Genomic DNA, 18,399 nt, shown 5'->3' with positions numbered 1-18,399 from the left:
TCATTGCCTTTAAAGCCCCTCCCCCCAACCCCCAACTTAGGACCAAACTTATTTAAAGGACTGCCTTCTCCTGCATGACCTTGCCTGGACACTCAGATCTTGGAGGACGGTCCTGTTATTACAGAAAAGGTCCTGTGCTGCATTCTCAGCAGGTGAAGCTGAGGACGAGGTCTTCTCCTTTGCAGGCTCTGGAACTCTGCACCCTGCCTTGAGAGGCCCCCATGGGTCCTCCTTGATGACATCTGAACAGTATTGCTCTTTAGGGCCTTTGGCCTGTTATCAACTGCTCTCCCACACTACATGATATTGATGCTGCGCTGTGGTGACTATAGGTGTTTCCTTGCCTGCTTGTTTTTATGCTTCTTTTGTTTTTAAAAAAGGATCTCATGATTGTTTTTAATGGACTTGTTAGTAGCACTGGAGATTCTTAATGAAGCCGAAAGCACAGGAGACAAATATTTCAATTAATAAATAACTGCTCCTTTAGACATATAATCACAGACTCATAGAATTGCAGAGTTGGAAGGGACCCCTGCGGTCATCTAGTCCAACCCTGCAATGAGGGGATCTCAACTAGATCATACATAACAGGTGGCCATCCAATCTCTGCTTAAAACGGCTGCTGCTGCTTGTGTGAGTGTTGGGAAGACTGCTCCCTCCTCTGCCATCTCCATCCGGCCTAGGGGGCAGGACCTGCACTCACTGCCAGGGCCTCCATCAAGGCCTCCAGGACACGGCTGCTGTTGCTGTTTGCGTGAGTGTTGGGAGGACCGCTCCCTCTTCTGCCAACTCCATCTGGCCTAGGGGGCGGGGCCTGCACTCACCGTCACAGCATAAGAGGCCTGAGAGAGGCCTCCAGGACACGGCTGCCGCTGCTTGTGTGAGTGTTGGGAAGACTGCTCCCTCCTCTGCCATCTCCATCCGGCCTAGGGGGCAGGACCTGCACTCACTGCCAGGGCCTCCATCAAGGCCTCCAGGACACAGCTGCTGTTGCTGTTTGCGTGAGTGTTGGGAGGACCGCTCCCTCTTCTGCCAACTCCATCTGGCCTAGGGGGCGGGGCCTGCACTCACCGTCACAGCATAAGAGGCCTGAGAGAGGCCTCCAGGACACGGCTGCCGCTGCTTGTGTGAGTGTTGGGAAGACTGCTCCCTCCTCTGCCATCTCCATCCGGCCTAGGGGGCAGGACCTGCACTCACTGCCAGGGCCTCCATCAAGGCCTCCAGGACACAGCTGCTGTTGCTGTTTGCGTGAGTGTTGGGAGGACCGCTCCCTCTTCTGCCAACTCCATCTGGCCTAGGGGGCGGGGCCTGCACTCACCGTCACAGCATAAGAGGCCTGAGAGAGGCTTCCGGGACATGGCTGCTGTTGCTGCGGTGTGAGTGTTGGGAAGACTGCTCCCTCCTCTGCCAACTCCATCCGGCCTAGGGGGCGGGGCCTGCACTACCACTACAGTTTAGAGGCCTGAGCAGCTACCGGCAGCAATGGACAAAATGGTTTTAAATGTTTTAATTGTTTTTAATTTGCAGCACCTTAAATGGTGGTTGTTGTTTTTTATAATATTATATTATTTTATTATTTTATTTTTGCTTGGGGAGGGATAAGCATTTAGTCAGCGCTATTGTTTCTTGTTTTATTTTGTTCTGTTTTGTTTTTTATTATTATTATTATTATTATTATTATTATTATTATTATTATTATTTTATTATTATTATTCTGTTAAATTATTATATAATTTGTATTTTGCTTTTTAAGGGGTGGGGTCAGGGCTGCCTGGGAGTGGGTCCCAGCAAACAAAATGGCTGGGGCATGTTCCACAGGGGGGGATGCACTGGGACAACCGATCTCAGTGATCATGGGTAGGAGGAGGAGTTACGCTAAGACCAGACCATGTCATTACCGAGGAGGCAGGTTTAGTCGTTGTCTGAGGACTATCCCTGCCTCCAGGTCTGGTCCTGACCGGAAGGATACTGGATTCAGCAAGGGAAACCCACATGACCTGAAAGTGTTGCTGTGCAATGCCAGGTCAATGATGAATAAAACCACTGCCATCCACGACCTGATTGTGGATGGAGGATTTGACCTGGCATGTGTGACAGAGACCTGGTTGGATGAAGCAGATGGGCCTGTCCTTGCCGCTGCTTGCCCACCAGGTTTCTCTTACGCACAGCAACCCAGGTCATGTGGGCGGGGAGGGGGGGTTGCAGTGATTTTTAGGAAGTCATTAGTCTGCACCAGGCGTCCTATTGGGAAGACCCAGTTCTCTGAGTGCATGTTCTGGAAGTTGGGCAATAGGGGCAGTACAGGATTCCTACTGGTGTACCGACCTCCCCGCTGCACCAAGGATTCCCTGCCCGAGCTGCTTCAGGTCGTGGCGGATATGCTCCTGGAGACACCTAGCTTGGTTGTCCTGGGGGATTTTAACATCCATGCCGACACGACCTTACAAGGGGCCGCTCGGGACTTCGTGGAAAGCATGGCCTCCATGGGGCTGTCCCTGAATAAGTTTGGCCCAACTCATAGCCATGGACATGCCTTAGACTTGGTGTTCACCTCTATGGATGTTGGTGATCTGACACTAACTAAAAGCGAAACAAAAGAAGTGCCATGGTCAGATCACTTCCTGGTGCAACTGGACTTCTCCGCAACCCTTCCCCTCTGCAGGGAGGTGGGACCGATTCGGATGGTCCGCCCCCGCCACTTAATGGATCCAATTGGCTTCCAGAGAGTGGTAGGGGATGCTTTATCCCAAGTTGATGGCCTTTCAGCTGATTCCCTGGTGGCACGCTGGAATGCGGAGTTAACCAGGGCTATTGACTGTCTGGCTCCGAAGCGCCCTCTCCGATTGCATGGAGCCCGGACAGCCCCATGGTTTTCCCCGGAGCTGAGGGTGATGAAACAATCGTTGAGACGGCTAGAGCGCCGGTGGCGGAAAACTCATTCTGAATCAGACCGGACACGGGTTAGAGCTCAACGTCGAGCCTACCAAGTGGCAATGGCGACGGCGAAGAGGGCCTTCTTCGCCGCCTCCATTGCATCTGCAGAAAACAGCAGCAGGAGACTTTTTCAGGTGGTTCGCAATCTATCGGAACCACCTGTACCACCGGGGCCTGGTAGGGACCCCAAGATCTCCTGCAATGCTTTTGCAAAGTTTTTTGCAGATAAAATCGCTCAGATTCAGAAGGAGGTAGACTCCACCGTGGGAGCAGGGCCAGGGCGGGAGAGTGCTAGAGTTCTGTCTGGTCCTGTTACATGGGATCAATTCCAGTCTGTTACCTCCGAGGATGTGGACAGGCTGCTTGGAAAAGTGAAACCGACCACCTGTCTCCTTGATCCTTGCCCATCCTGGCTGATAAAAGCGAGCCGGGAAGGGCTGGGCGATGGGCTCTGCGGGGTGGTGAATGCTTCCCTCTGTGAGGGAGCCTTCCCAGACCCGCTGAAAGAGGCGGTCATTAAACCGCTTCTCAAAAAAACATCTTTAGACCCGGCCAATTTGGCCAACTATCGCCCAGTCTCAAATCTGCCATTCTTGGGCAAGGTGATTGAGCGGGTGGTTGCTGAACAACTCCAAGCACGCCTGGAGGAAACGGACCATTTGGATCCCTTCCAATCGGGATTCAGGTCTCACCATGGGACTGAAACTGCCTTGGTCGCGCTGGTTGATGATCTCCGGCGGGCTAGGGACAAAGGTGAGAGCTGTTTCCTAGTTCTGCTGGATCTCTCAGCGGCCTTTGACACCATCGACCATAACATCCTTCTGGACCGTCTAGAGGGGTTGGGAGCTGGGGGCACTGTCATACAGTGGTTCCGCTCCTTCCTCCTGGGCCGTGTCCAGAAAGTGGTGGTGGGGGATGAGTGTTCAGACCCCTGGGCTCTCACTTGTGGGGTGCCTCAGGGTTCTGTCCTCTCCCCCATGCTTTTTAATATCTATATGAAGCCGCTGGGAGAGATCATCAGGGGGTTTGGACTGGGTGTTCATCAGTACGCAGATGACACCCAGCTCTACCTCTCCTTTAAATCAGAACCAGTGAGGGCGGTGAAGGTCCTGTGTGAGTGCCTGGAGGCGGTTGGAGGATGGATGGCGGCTAACAGACTGAGGTTGAATCCTGACAAGACAGAAGTACTGTTTTTGGGGGACAGGGAGCGGGTTGGTGTGGGGGATTCCCTGGTCTTGAATGGGGTAACTGTGCCCCTAAAGGACCAGGTGCGTAGCCTGGGAGTCATTTTGGACTCACAGCTGTCCATGGAGGCGCAGGTTAACTCTGTGTCCAGGGCAGCTGTCTACCAGCTCCACCTGGTACGCAGGCTAAGACCCTACCTACCCGCGAACTGTCTCGCCAGAGTGGTGCATGCTCTGGTTATCTCACGCTTGGACTACTGCAACGCGCTCTACGTGGGGCTACCTTTGAAGGTGACCCGGAAACTGCAATTAATCCAGAATGCGGCAGCTAGACTGGTGACTGGGAGTGGCCGCCGGGACCATATAACACCGGTTCTGAGAGACCTGCATTGGCTCCCAGTACGTTTCCGAGCACGATTCAAAGTGTTGGTGCTGACCTTTAAAGCCCTAAACGGCCTCGGTCCTGTATACCTGAAGGAGCGTCTCCACCCCCATCATTCAGCCCGGACACTGAGATCCAGCGCCGAGGGCCTTCTGGCGGTTCCCTCATTGCGAGAAGTGAGGCTACAGGGAACCAGACAGAGGGCCTTCTCGGTAGTGGCGCCCGCCCTGTGGAACGCCCTCCCATTAGATGTCAAAGAGATAAATAATTACCTGATATTCAGAAGACATCTTAAGGCAGCCTTGTTCAGGGAAGTTTTTAATATGTAACGCTGTACTGTTTTTAACACTGATTGGGAGCCGCCCAGAGTGGCTGGGGAAACTCAGCCAGATGGGCGGGGTATAAATAATAAATTATTATTATTATTATTATAAAACTCCTTTCAAGGAAGGAAGTTTCCATTCAGTTGTGTTAATCTAAAAACTCCATCAACAAAAGTTTTCTGGTTTGAGAAGTTTGCCTGCCCTCAGGTACCTGCACTTCTATAAGCAATGGATGGATGTATTTCCGTCAACACTTCCTATTCCGTTCCTCCAAGAGCCCTTGTCTCAGAATTTGTTCAGTATCAATTCTATTTCCCAGGAGGAACAGGCAGCACAACTCTTTTCTCTAATTCATTCTGAATATTCTAGAAATAAAAATATTTCATAAACTACATACATATTAGTGGTAAAGATCCCGTAGATTAAGTCCAGTTCTGGCAGGAAGAACGTACTCTGTAATTCATTGTAGTAAAATGGGATTTCTCCAGGGCGGGAGCAGTTCAAACGAGCTTTCATGAAGGTGGTCCAGGTGTCCTCCAGCAGGAACCTGCCTCCAATGTCATTCTTGCAAACTCGAGCAGCTCGGGAAAAGACTATTTTGCCACAGTCATACTCCACTGCGTTCTCTCGGAAGAAGAAATAGACGAAGTTCCCAATGTCATAAGAAGACACAAAATTTGGTTCTGAAATGCATCGATAGACAAAATATCAGAAAACAACTATTTTCAAAAGGAGAAACAAATGTTACACTGGACTGCTGTTGCTGTTTAAAAGCCACATCTACTTGTGATTGTGACAGTACCTATCTGTACATTTAAATTGTTGATGCTTTATTTATTATATTATCCCTGTTTAGGGAAGCTTTTAATGTTCAATGCATTATTGTATTTTAATATTTTGTTGGAAGCCGCCCAGAGTGGTTGGGAAGCCCAGCCAGATGGGCGGGGTATAAATTATTGTTATTGCTATTGTTGTTGTTGTTATATCCTGCCCTTCCTCCTAAAGAAGCCTAGGGCATGACTTGAGAATATTCCAGCCAGGTGGTGCTTACTCCTCCACGCTCAGCTGCCTTACAGACACCTGCTCTTTTAACTGGTTCCATCCATTCACTCTTCAGGTCCTTCCTTTGGAAAGGTCTTCCGCTGAGTCTTTTAGTCCTCATCCCCAATTGTAATCAAGCTGAAGCACAGTTGATGCATTTGTACACATTCGTCCCTTGCCATCTTTGTCTCTCTCACCATGTTGAATGAATGAATGAATTTATTAATACGGTCACAGACCAGCGTCAACACACACAATATCACAGATCATAAAAATATCAGAAATACAAGGGACAATATGAATATAACAAGGATTTAAATATAAAAATTAAAATTAATTGTTAGCGTGCCCCCTGTAATTAACATTTAGGGGTTTGGTCATTATGGGATACCACTTGCTTCCTGCGATTGATTGCAGACGCACAGAATTTAGCTACATTTAATGTAGTCTTGGGATTCTTGTCCTCTAGCAGTAGTTTTAAACTATGGTATTCCGATTCTTTCCTGGACTTATGCAAAACAGGTGTAATAAAAGTCAAACGTATATCCTCATAAAGACGACAACGTAATAATACATGTGAAGCAGTTTCAACTTCCAACGAGCCACAAGGACAGACCCGTGCTGTGTATGGTTTACCCTCAAATCTGCCCTGAAGTAAGGCAGAAGGGAGAACGTTAAATCTGGCGAGGGTAAAATACCGTCTGTATTTGGGTACCTGAAGACCTGACAGATAGTTAGCTGGAGAGAAACCTCTCCCATGGTCCCTTATTGCTGGATGTTTGATCATTTCGCTCATGTGGCATTGTAATTCTACGTCCCAGATACGCTGGCGAATTGTAGTCCTAGCTTTCTCGAAGCCTGTCGCTATCAGGGTCTGCTGTGGGATCCCCAAGCCTTTAAGTTTTTCCAGCAGTGTAGCTTTCCATCTGGATTGGTAGGTATTCCTCCATTTCCAGTTCCTTGGGGATCAAAGCCTGTCTTTTGTGCTTTTGCTCACTCATCTCTGTAAATTGCCATGTGCATTAAAATAATAGCAATGAATTTAATGATGCAGTCCAAAGACTGAGAAGGAGTCCATGTGCCAAGGATCTTTATAGCTGACAGTGCAGGAGACTGAACCCATGACCTTCTGCTCACAAAGCAAGCCCTCTGAGACTGAGCTGTGGACGTGTCCCTGCCTCTTCTTACACTCTCTCACCTCCTCTCTATGTTTTCCTCTCCTTTTCCTCCCCACTCACCCCCTCCTTCCATGCTGAACTGCCAACTTTAAACCATCAGTGGTTGAAGACTTTCCCAGAGTCCGGAGAAACAGGCAACAACCTTTTCAAAAGCACCAAGAAAGGACTTGTGCTCCTTCAGAACAATATTTACTCACGTAAACAACCAGTTGTCTCTGCACTCACCATTAAGCCACTTAGAGTTGTACTGTGCAGTCCGGAGAGGAGGAAACACCCCCAAGCTGCGATAAATTGCAGGATCCCTTCCTGGGAAGTCCATGACTGTTGCTGCATATAGCTCACCAGTGCTTGCAAGCAGAGCGGTGGAGTTGTGCTGGGGGCTGTATGGACAGCGAGCCATGCCACTGATCTGATCATGCGTCTCTTCCAGGTTATTTAGCTGCAGCGGAGGGAATTAAAACCATATTACTGAGCAGGAAACCATAAATCAATCTACAACATTACGTGCCACAACAGAGCGTGCATCTCTCAGTCCTCTCACACAGAGCAACAACCACTTTCTAGCTCTGTGGTGAGTATCTGAAAACAGAAGGCGGCACTCCCACTTGCACACTTTGCAATCGAAAGAAATCTAATAGAAAATCACTAGCATTAACTCTAATTGCATTGCATGGTCTCCCTGTTCATGATACCATCTGTGCATCAAATTCAAACAGTAAGAATGCAAAGAAAGGTGTTCTAAAAGGAACCTGCCCCATTAACTGGAGTACACTAATCTCAGCAGCATTGTGGGACTAGCCTGTTTCCAGAGTTAACCCAGCAGAGATATGATGGGATATGGTTCTCTTTTGCTAGAATTCTTTTGCTTTCATTACCAGCCTCAAGCCTTCAGGATACAAGCAGCTTATAAATGAATACATAAATGAGCACAAAAATAAATAATTTCTAGCAGAAAATAAAACCAGGGGCAGAGTGATAGATCTCTTGGTGTAGGAGGCTCTGCCATCAAACATGCATCCGGAATCTATGTTCTGCTGTGTTATTTTTCTTCCCAAGTTCTAGACATTGCTCAAAGCGAGAGGCACAGTAGTGTAGGAAGCCACCAAAGGACTTTTTTTAAAGCTCCAAAAAAATTACATGTTGCATTTAATATGGGATTTCTAGTGGATCCAGGGACTAGCAAATCATCACAGGTACTGAAGGTATGAGAGGAGATGCTATACTGGGCCATCCTTAGAGTACTTATTTTTCTACTCTTGCTTCATGCCTGTCAATTTTCTGACTTCTGCAACATATTCAGACAAAATATGACTATTTATGCACTTTTCAACCTGATACCTAAAAACATTTGCCTTGTTAACTGCCAGTCCTGTACAGACATTCTGGATACTTACAACATGGTTGTTGGATCAACTAACTGCTCTTACTTAATATCCTCACAGGTATATAGAAAGAACCGCACACAATTCTGCTCCTTGTCTCTGAGCGGGTATAATTCTGCAAGGCATATGCACATCATGACCAAAAGGTTTATATTGTGCTTCTAGATAGCATAAAGACTACATTTGGTTGCAAGCCAAAATGACTTAATTGTGATAGAAACAAACTATAAATACAGGAACTTCAAAAAGGGGAAATCTTAATTTAAATTGGCCTTATTTCTCGATTATTATTTTAAAATAATTTAAATTTGCTTAATTTAAATTAACTAATTCTGACAACAATCAAACTCAGGGTCCTTCTCACCATCTCAACAGAACAAAATTTCAGTCCCTTTCCCTTTACATAACTCACATAAAGACTCCTCCCCACGACTCATGAAACTCAGTGCTGGCTTGCAGGCTGAGGCTTAAGTGGGGTTGTAACCAACTGCACGGCCAGGGAAGGGGTTGATAATAATAAAAATGAAATTGCATGAATAGTATTCAGGTTAGCCCCAATTTTAAAGCAAGCTCTCCCACAGATTTCATCTAATTTCAACCTATGAATTGCCATGAACAGCATCAGCTAAGAAACCTCCAGATATTTCCAGTTACCTCTGCATCTTTCCTCCAGCTGGCAGCAATAATCATGACTGCTTACCTACTTTATTTGTTTCTATTTATTATATTTTGTTCTATTTCTATAGAAGCAATGCCTCCCTTTTTATGGATGCACATGTTGCAGCTACAGCAAAGCGGCATTTTTCCACCTCTGGCGTGCTAAGCAGCTGGTCCCTTACCTTTCCCGCCCCAACCTGGCCACAGTGATCCATGTGACGGTCACCTCCAGGCTTGATTATTGTAACTCGCTCTACGTGGGGCTGCCCTTGAAGCTGACCCAGAAACTCCAGCGGGTGCAGAATGCTGCGGCGAGGCTCCTTATGGGGCTCTCGCCACGGGATCACATTCATTCAGTGTTTTACCAGCTGCACTGGCTCCCGGTGGAGTACAGGATCAGGTTTAGGGTGCTGGTTTTAATCTTTAAAGCCCTATATGGCCTAGGACCCTCGTACCTACGGGACCGCCTCTCCTGGTATGTCCCACAGAGGACCCTATACGGTCCACAAAGAATAACATCTTGGAGGTCCCGGGTCTCAAGGAGGTTAGACCAGGGCCAGAGCCTTTTCAGCTGTGGCCCCAGCCTGGTGGAATGCTCTGTCACAAGAGACATCTTTCCGCAGGGCCTGCAAGACGGAGCTGTTCTGCCGAGCCTTTGGTCTGGGCCCAGTCTGACCCCCTTCTTTCAATGGGACCCTGTATGTAAGTGGCCTCCTTGGCTCTTTCTATCGGCCCATATGGGACCAGCACGGGTGGCTGGGCCTGGTGAACTTTTAATTTGATTTTGATTTTAAATGTGATTTCGAATTGTATTTTAACTAATCATTTGATTTTGTGTTTTTAATGTATTAATATATTTGGTGTTAGCCACCATGAGCCCGGTCTTGGCCGGGGAGGGCGGGGTATAAATAATAATAATAATATTTCAAATTAACTTTTGTATTGCCTCCTATCTTGGAAACTGTAGTTTGGTACATGTGCTGAAAATCTTCTCTTAACTTGCCAACAGGACCAGAGCCTAGCATGTAAAGAACTGCAAAAAGGGCCTCAGGTGGATCTCCCCAGAAAGGGCGTTCTCCCAGGCAGCCCTAGCACCCTTCCACCCCACACAATCCCAGTATCCAGGGCTCCCTGAGAAGAAGGAATGAGTTCTGATCCAGTTTAATTCTGTAGTGTGGATTTGTCCATATTCTTACCGTCCGATTAGTGCAAATGGGCGTAAACGCATTAGTTCCACATGCAAAGAGTCTGTCCCCACCAATGAGAAGGACACGGATATAATTCTGGCACTCTTCCTAACATCAAAAGAGAAAGAGAAAACAGGATCATCAATGTCCCATAAGCAGAGTATGCTAAGCAAAACCTGACCTGCTCTTCAGTATCCTATGGTATGAAACTATGTATGGGAAAAAACCAGATAAACTATACCTGAAGGTGTGTGCAGATTATATTTACAATCAATTCCTAATTACAAGAAACCCATTGATCCTTTTGAGAAGCTCTGCTGCATCACTTTCTCTATGCTTTGTTGTAGCAGTTGACTCAACTGTGGCAAGGGCCACTAAAAAATTAATGCAAGTAATTCAGGCTCTTTTTTCCTCCAACCTCCAACAAACAATGCAGTACTCCATTCTTTGCTGTATTGCACATTGAATTTTCTAATACTAAAATGTCACAATGGTCCTCTCTAATTCTACGATTCCTTTCTTTACATGCGCTCACATTTTGCACCCTGTAACTCTTCCAGGCATTTTAGATTTGGTATAACTCTTTGGGGCCATACTATCTCAGGTTCATAAAGGAAGCTGAAAGAGGGAGGGAGGGGGAGGGAGAAAGGGAGTATTGTGGCAAACTCAGTTATTGATATGTGGGGGTAATTTCAGAGGAACAGACACTCCTTGGAGCAGGCACTGCACCATCCACACCTGGCGATGCAGAAACTGTCAAACATTCGTAGAGTTGGTCAAAGGAATCAATCAATCTCCAAGTTTTTCTGCCTCTTTCAAAAGTATGATTCAAGGGTGCCTTGGCTGTGACTGTGCTCATAAATGTGCAGCTGGACATTTTTGTGGAGGTCAGCTTGTCCATACAAGAACTGTATGCGTTGTGGGCAATGCCAAGGCAACCCTTTGTGGTCTATATATGCAGCTACCATTATATGTGGCATGAAACAGACCGACTGCAGTCACAGAATGCATTCAGCCCATAGCTTTGGGGTATGCAGAACAAAGAGTATTCAGATTTCTACCTTGAAGTACTATCTCAAGGGGAATTATGGATTTTATAAGATTTGTAAACGCCAAATAATCTCTGGTGTCTGTACTATATGTTGTCATGCAAGCAGGAAACAAATTTGGTAAGGCTTGTTTCTATTTTCATAGTCCTAGTGTTTTAAAATTGCATCTGCAGATTTTTAAACCTCCAGCCTGACTTTTTCCAGAAGTAAGAATGCATTATGATTGGTTGTTATAACTGCAAAGATATGCTTCCTGCTTTTATCACTCTACCCCCCTCAAAGGACTGAATTTGGAAACAACAACAAGGGTCTATTTGCTGTACCATTCAGGTGCTTCCAGCACCCCAGAAAGTCTGCAGACAAGGCTGAGTGAAATTCAGTCTGGTTACCGACTTTGTCCCAGGACCAAAGAACAAAGCCTAAGGAGTTCACTGTAACTCAAAAACATGCACCCAACATGGTAAACACTAGCAGGTTCCCATAATAATATAGCTCCAACTGTTCTGCTGTGGTGTGAGAGCAACCACAGTACAAAGACTCTTGAGTGGGACTTTAAGCATGCATGCACAAAGGCGAACCCTCCAGTTCCTAAGCCTGCCAAGTGTCCATGCACTGGATGCAATATCTGCATGAGGTCTGTGTGTGTGGGTCCAAACTGGAGTTAACTCACATAGGACACTGCACAAATGTGCAATCCAGTAAGCAGATCCCAACAGGTCTTTAGGCAGGAAAGATGCACACACTGAGCAGTGTGGTCTTGTTCCTTCACTATGTACAGATGCTAACTTGATTAGAACCTTGCTTGAATGAGTCTGCAATCCTGTGAACATTTTCAAGTAAACATGCATAGGCACAAGTGGACAGATGAACTTTCTCACTCGGATCTAGGAAATTAATTATTTAAGAAGGAGCTACTCACCTTTGATTTGCCTTTACTGTAACAAGCCTTTGTAGTAGCTTCATCACAAGACCACTCCACTCCCTAGCACACAGAAAGAAATAAAGATTAGATGCAGAAAACAACAAGCAAAATGCCCAGGAGCAAGCTTAGAGATCGTGTGTTTCCACTGAAATAAACAACAATGATTTAAAATTGCATGGGAGAGAAAATATAATGGCTGTATTTGGGCATCACGGTAAACCATAAATCATGGCTTGCTGGGCACGAGTGAATCATGCCTGTTTCGCTTCTCCACGCTAGCACTGGGAGCAAGCAAACCGCAAGCCCTGGCTCAGCATTGCTTCTGAACCAGAAGTCGTGGGTTGGTTTGCTCCAGATGATGGTAACTTACAGTTTGCTTTTGGCTTAGCAATCATGGTGTGCTTCTTCTGCATGCAAGAGGCAAGGAGTGAAGCAAGTAAATTCATTCACGCACAGGATGACAAAAGACCAAAATATAACTATGGAGAAATTAATTCAGGGCCACACGTAGCCACATTTGTTCACCTGTTTCCCTTGTTCATGTATGAGGTGTGGCTGGGGTGGGTGTGCAGTACAGGGTCTTGTTTCAACATCAAAACCCTTAATGTGCTGAACAAGCACATTAAGAAATAAACATGTTTTTTATTATTTAGAATGGCCAAAATGTTTACGTGTTTATTTAAAAAATCTGTATGCTGCCATTCACCAAATGATTTCAAGACAGTCCAGGACAGCATACTAAAAACCATGAAATACTATAAATATCAAATAAACACCATAAGGGATTAAAACAAAACATGAGGATGCAGGATGGATAAAGATGCACATTAAAATCAAAGACATTTTAAAGACCCAGGTGGAAAAAAGCAGTACCTTGAAAGCCAAGGAGATGACCGCAATTTAGGTCCCAGGCTATATAGGACATTGCTGGGAAACCTCCAACGGGTCATTTCCCCCAAACCACGTCCCCCTGCTCTACATCTGACATCATATAAGGTAAGGCTCCCTGTTGAAAGCAGAATTTGCAGGAGCCTCTGATCAGCTGATGCCTGCAAATCTTTGTATCTTTTCCTGTGCAGTATATTGATTTCTGCAGTACTGCTGTTGAAGTCACAGAGTAGGCCATTTACCTCCCTGTTCTATGGACAACCTTTGAACATTCATTCCCTGCATTCCTTGCAACCAAGTCAGTGTTCATGTGAACCTAACCAGTGGGGTGTCATAGTTAGAGCACCAAACGAGGACTGAGGAGAACGGTGTTCAATTCTCTCTCTCCTGAACCATGAAGCTCACTGAGTACTTTTGGAGCAGCCAGCAACACTCACCCCACTTCACTGGGTTGTGAGGATAAGATAGGGAGAAGATAGGATGTGTTGCCCGGAGGATATAAATATTATATTTATATTTATATATTTATTTTCAGGGATTCATTTTCCTCTCTAAAAAACCTTACACTATTCAGTCAGATATTAAAAGTACATAAAATTAGTATATTATTAATTATTTATCATTAATGCATTATTAATGTATCATTCTATATGATTAGAACTTCCAAATTATACTAAAGATTATTATACTAATAACCCAAATTATACTAAATCCCTATGTGGGACTGATATACCACTGTACTGCTCCAAAGGGTTCCTCCCTTGACAAAGGGGAGGGTTGAAGGAAGAGTTGAAGTCATCAATTCTTTGTCTGCTGAGGGACCAGTTTCCATGGAGACACAGCCGTCAGCTGAGACAGACTGGAAGAGGGAGGGAGACCCACAAGATGCTTTTCCTTTCCAGGCATGGGCTGGAAATCTGTAGAACCTTTGCAAGTTTTCACTTGACTTGGCTAGTGCAATTGCCTCTACCTGACTTCAGCACCCCTACAATTGGCACAGAAACTAGAGCTGTGACTTCTTGATTCTTGTTTAAATAAATTCCCAAAGCCAAGAATCAACACTTGGCAGGTAGCATCATGCAAGCAGCTTTTCTTGGAACCTGTACTTAGTTTGCTGTGAAATAATAGGCGGGGGTGGGGGTGGGGGAGTATTTAACAGCAGGGATAATAGCTCAAAGATAATGTGATTTTCCAAACTTTCCACTGTCAAGGAACCTTGTTCACATTGACTCGCATGCAAAGTAATCAAGCTGTGATTGTCCCATGTGTTGGAGAAACTGCCCCATAATATTCCACATTTCAGAAGGAATTGGTCCTGATTTATCACTGCATCTGAAAGAAACTCATTGATGTGCTTCATTGTAAGTCGGGGAAAGTGTTTCCTGGGGTTTGGAGAGGGCTCGCCCTGAAATGTCAGCACATCATTTTTAAAAAGTCTCCTTGAATCAGGGAGGGGAATAGCAAATTCTGGAAGCATATTAAAAGCAGACTTTCGGATAAAAGTCAACAAATTCACGGTTGCGGGTTCGTCGGGGAAGGAGTAGGACGTGTACCTTGCGGCTGACAGGAGCGGAATTGTTTTTAAAGGCTCCGTTCCTGAAAGTGTAAAAAAGTAAAGGGAAATGGCCAAGCATACCAAGCAGCATAGCTGTCAAGCGTCCCTTATTTGGCGGGACAGTCCCTTATCCCAGCGCCATGTCCCGCTGCTGTCCCTTAGAATCATAGAATCATAGAGTTGGAAGAGACCACAAGGGCCATCGAGTCCAACCCCCTGCCAAGCAGGAAACACCATCAGAGCACTCCTGACATATGGTTGTCAAGCCTCTGCTTAAAGACCTCCAAAGACGGAGACTCCACCACACTCCTTGGCAGCAAATTCCACTGTCGAACAGCTCTTACTGTCAGGAAGTTCTTCCTAATGTTTAGGCGGAATCTTCTTTCTTGTAGTTTGGATCCATTGCTCCGTGTCCGCTTCTCTGGAGCAGCAGAAAACAACCTTTCTCCCTCCTCTATGTGACTTCCTTTTATATATTTGAACATGGCTATCATATCACCCCTTAACCTCCTCTTCTCCAGGCTAAACATGCCCAGCTCCCTTAGCCGTTCCTCATAAGGCATCGTTTCCAGGCCTTTGACCTTTGACCATTTTGGTTGCCCTTTGACCATTTTGGTTATTGATGATGTCCCTTAAATAAGCTACTGAAGGTAATGGGGCCCTTTCTATGTCCAGCTGTGCTTTGTCAACAACAAATTGTCGCTGTTTTTTGTGTTGAATATATGCTATATGGTAATTTATGGACCTAATGGGTATCTAAAGCCATTTGCACGCAACAAAATATGTATTTTATCAAAGTAATTGTTGATCCCTTATTTTGGCTGCTGATCCCTTATTTTCGAGGCTGCTGGTCCCTTATTTTCAAATCTGTAAGTTGACAGCTATGCCAAGCAGACTGCCCGTACGTCCACTGGTGGCAAAGCTCCACGTAAACAGCTGGCTACCAAACTGCTCGGAAAAGCGCTCCCTCTACTGGTGGAGTCAAGAAACCTCATTGGACAGGCCTGGTACTGTGGCGCTGCGAGAGATTCGTCATTACCAAAAGTCCACGGAACTTTTGATTCGCAAGCTTCCGTTCCAGAGGCTGGTAAGGGAGATGGCTCAAGACTTCAAGACAGACTTGAGGTTCCAGAGTGCAGCCATTGGTGCTCTGCAGGAGCTAGTGAAGCATATCTGGTGGGTCTCTTTGAAGACACGAACCTGTGTGCCATCCATGCCAAGAGAGTCACCATCATGCCCAAAGACATCCAGTTGGCTCGTAGGATATGGGGGGAGAGGGCTTAAGAGGAGGAAGTTTTTATGGTGTTTTGTAGTAAATTCTGTAAAATACTTTGGTTTCAATTTGTGACTTTTTTTTGTATGAAATTGTTTATAATATGTTACATTTGTACTTACCGTATTTTTTGCCCCATAGGACGCACTTTTCCCCCTCCAAAAATGAAGGGGAAATGTGTGTGCGTCCTATGGGGTGAATGCAGGCTTTCGCTGAAGCCTGGAGAGCAAGAGGGGTCATTGCGCACCAACCCCTCTCGCTCTCTAGGCTTTGCGCAGATCTCCGCAAGCTGTGGGAGCCCGCGCCGGGCTCCCGCGGCTTGCGGAGAGTTGCCTGCATACCGAAGGCGTGCCCAGACTTCACGCGCCCAGACTTTGCGCAGCTCTCCGCAAGGCGCGGGAGCCCGGCGCTGGGCTCCCGCGGCTTGCGGAGAGTTGCCTGTTCTGGGGGCTGGGGTCGGGGGAAGCTCGGGCTTCCCCCGCCCCAGCCCCGCGCCTGGGGAAAAAATAATTTCCCCCCCTTTATTTTCCCCCAAAAAAACTAGGTGCGCCTTATGGGATCCTATAGGGTAAAAAATATGGTAAATCATTCCATCTTTCATTCAGGATGAATGCTAAAATTGACTGCTCACATAAAAACGCAGTGATGTGAGCTTTGTTGCTCAACAGTGACAAGTTGCTAATATGCAGACGGGATAGGTGATCTTTCTTGCTTTTCATGCATGTTTCTGTATGTTAATGACTTGTTGGGTAGCTAAAATTGTAAGGTACTAGAATTGATATAAATGTGTACAGGGTCTTTTTGTAATAAAACTGGTTATAAGGTAAAGGGACCCCTGACCATTAGGTCCAGTTGTGACCGACTCTGGGGTTGGGGCGCTCATCTCGCTCTATAGGCAGAGGGAGCCGGTGTACAGCTTCCGGGTCATGTGGCCAGCATGACTAAGTCGCTTCTGGCGAACCAGAGCAGCGCGCGGAAACGCTGTTTACCTTCCTGCCGGAGCAGTACCTGTTTATCTACTTGCACTTTTCACGTGCTTTCGAACTGCTAGGTTGGCAGGAGCAGGGACCGAGCAACGGGAGATCACCTCGTCGCGGGGATTCGAACCACTGACCTTCTGATCGGCAAGTCCTAGGCTCTGTGGTTTAACCCACAGTGTCACCCGCGTCCCTAAAACTGGTTACAACTTGATCAAAAAAAAAAAAAGGCAACAAATTCTTAATTCAGGGCAAGCATACAAATAACCAGATTTAAACAATTATTTAATTCTGGTTCTTTTATTTTCTTGATTATGATTATTGGATTATTTATACAGTGGTGCCTCATGATACAGACGCTTCAGGTTCCAGACGCTTCAAGTTCCAGACTCCGCTAACCCAGAAATACTACCTCGGGTTAAGAACTTTGCTTCAGGATGAGAACAGAAATCATGCTCCGGCGGCGCAGTAGCAGCAGCAGGAGGCCCCATTAGCTAAAGTGGTGCTTCACCTAAACATTAGGAAGAACTTCCTGACAGTAAGAGCTGTTCGACAGTGGAATTTGCTGCCAAGGAGTGTGGTGGAGTCTCCTTCTTTGGAGGTCTTTAAGCAGAGGCTTGACAACCATATGTCAGGAGTGCTCTGATGGTGTTTCCTGCTTGGCAGGGGGTTGGACTCGATGGCCCTTGTGGTCTATTCCAACTCTATGATTCCATGATTCAGGTTAAGAACAGTTTCAGGTTAAGAATGGACTACCGGAACGAATTAAGTTCTTAACCCGAGGTACCACTGTACAGTCAAACCTTGGTTGTCGAATGTAATCTGTTCCAGAAGACCTTTCGACTTCCGAAACGTTTGACAACCGAGGCGCGGCTTCCGATTGGTTGCCAGAGCTTCTTGCACTCAAGCAGCGAAAAACACGTGTGTGGGAGGCAGACCCCAGAGACAGCTCTTGAGGTTTGTTACAGTCTTCAACTGGCCTTTGTCTTTGCTTTGATCTGCAGCAATTAGCAGGTGATAGCATGTATCTCCATGCTATGAAAATGTTCCCCTGCTAATTGCTGAAGATCAAACACTTTTAAAAGACACAGGAACCAGGGCTGGTTGAAAAGTTGACAACCGTGCCCTGTTCTGTTTCAGGACTTCTGATCTTCACTGTTCCACATGGTTAGGACTAGAAATCAGAGAGATCGGCTTTTTCCTGCTTAACCTGCTTCCCAATTCAGTGAATGGTTCTATTGCCTTGAAATGCCAGATTTCAACATGAAAAGTTTGGTCCAGCTCTAGTATAAACTCTTGCCTTCTGTCTCCTGCTTTCCCCCAAACCCCTGCCTGCTCTAAGCCCCAAATTCAGTTAACAGCAAGCCTGGTTTGTTTCTTTGTTTTTTCGTTTTTTTACCACCAGAAAAATACACATTTTACAGAGTAACATAAAGAAAAGGAGGGGGGGGGGAGACAGAAGCAGAT

General features: G+C 46.2%; 1 protein-coding gene and 1 pseudogene across 7 annotated transcripts in view; one reads left to right on the top strand and one right to left on the bottom strand.

Annotated features, from left to right (window-relative positions):
• Positions 1 to 18,399, bottom strand: part of SEMA5A (semaphorin 5A) — a 152,986-nt gene that overhangs the window by 53,853 nt on the left and 80,734 nt on the right. For 6 of the 7 annotated variants that reach the window (XM_077933561.1, XM_077933558.1, XM_077933560.1 and 3 more), the window contains exons 5-8: positions 12,237 to 12,299; positions 10,278 to 10,376; positions 7,268 to 7,481; positions 5,221 to 5,506 (exon numbers count right to left, since the gene is read on the bottom strand). In XM_077933561.1, coding sequence (XP_077789687.1) covers positions 5,221 to 5,506; positions 7,268 to 7,481; positions 10,278 to 10,376; positions 12,237 to 12,299 — 662 coding nt within the window. The remainder of the gene's footprint in view (positions 1 to 5,220; positions 5,507 to 7,267; positions 7,482 to 10,277; positions 10,377 to 12,236; positions 12,300 to 18,399) is intronic. The other variant, XM_077933559.1, reaches the window with a different exon arrangement.
• Positions 12,633 to 16,150, top strand: LOC114601233 (histone H3.3A-like; annotated as a pseudogene).

This window comes from Podarcis muralis, chromosome 8, assembly GCF_964188315.1.
Source record: "Podarcis muralis chromosome 8, rPodMur119.hap1.1, whole genome shotgun sequence".
NCBI lineage: Eukaryota > Metazoa > Chordata > Lepidosauria > Squamata > Lacertidae > Podarcis > Podarcis muralis.
The sequence above is the reverse complement of the archived record's forward strand: the minus strand, read 5'-3'. Positions and strand labels throughout refer to the sequence as shown.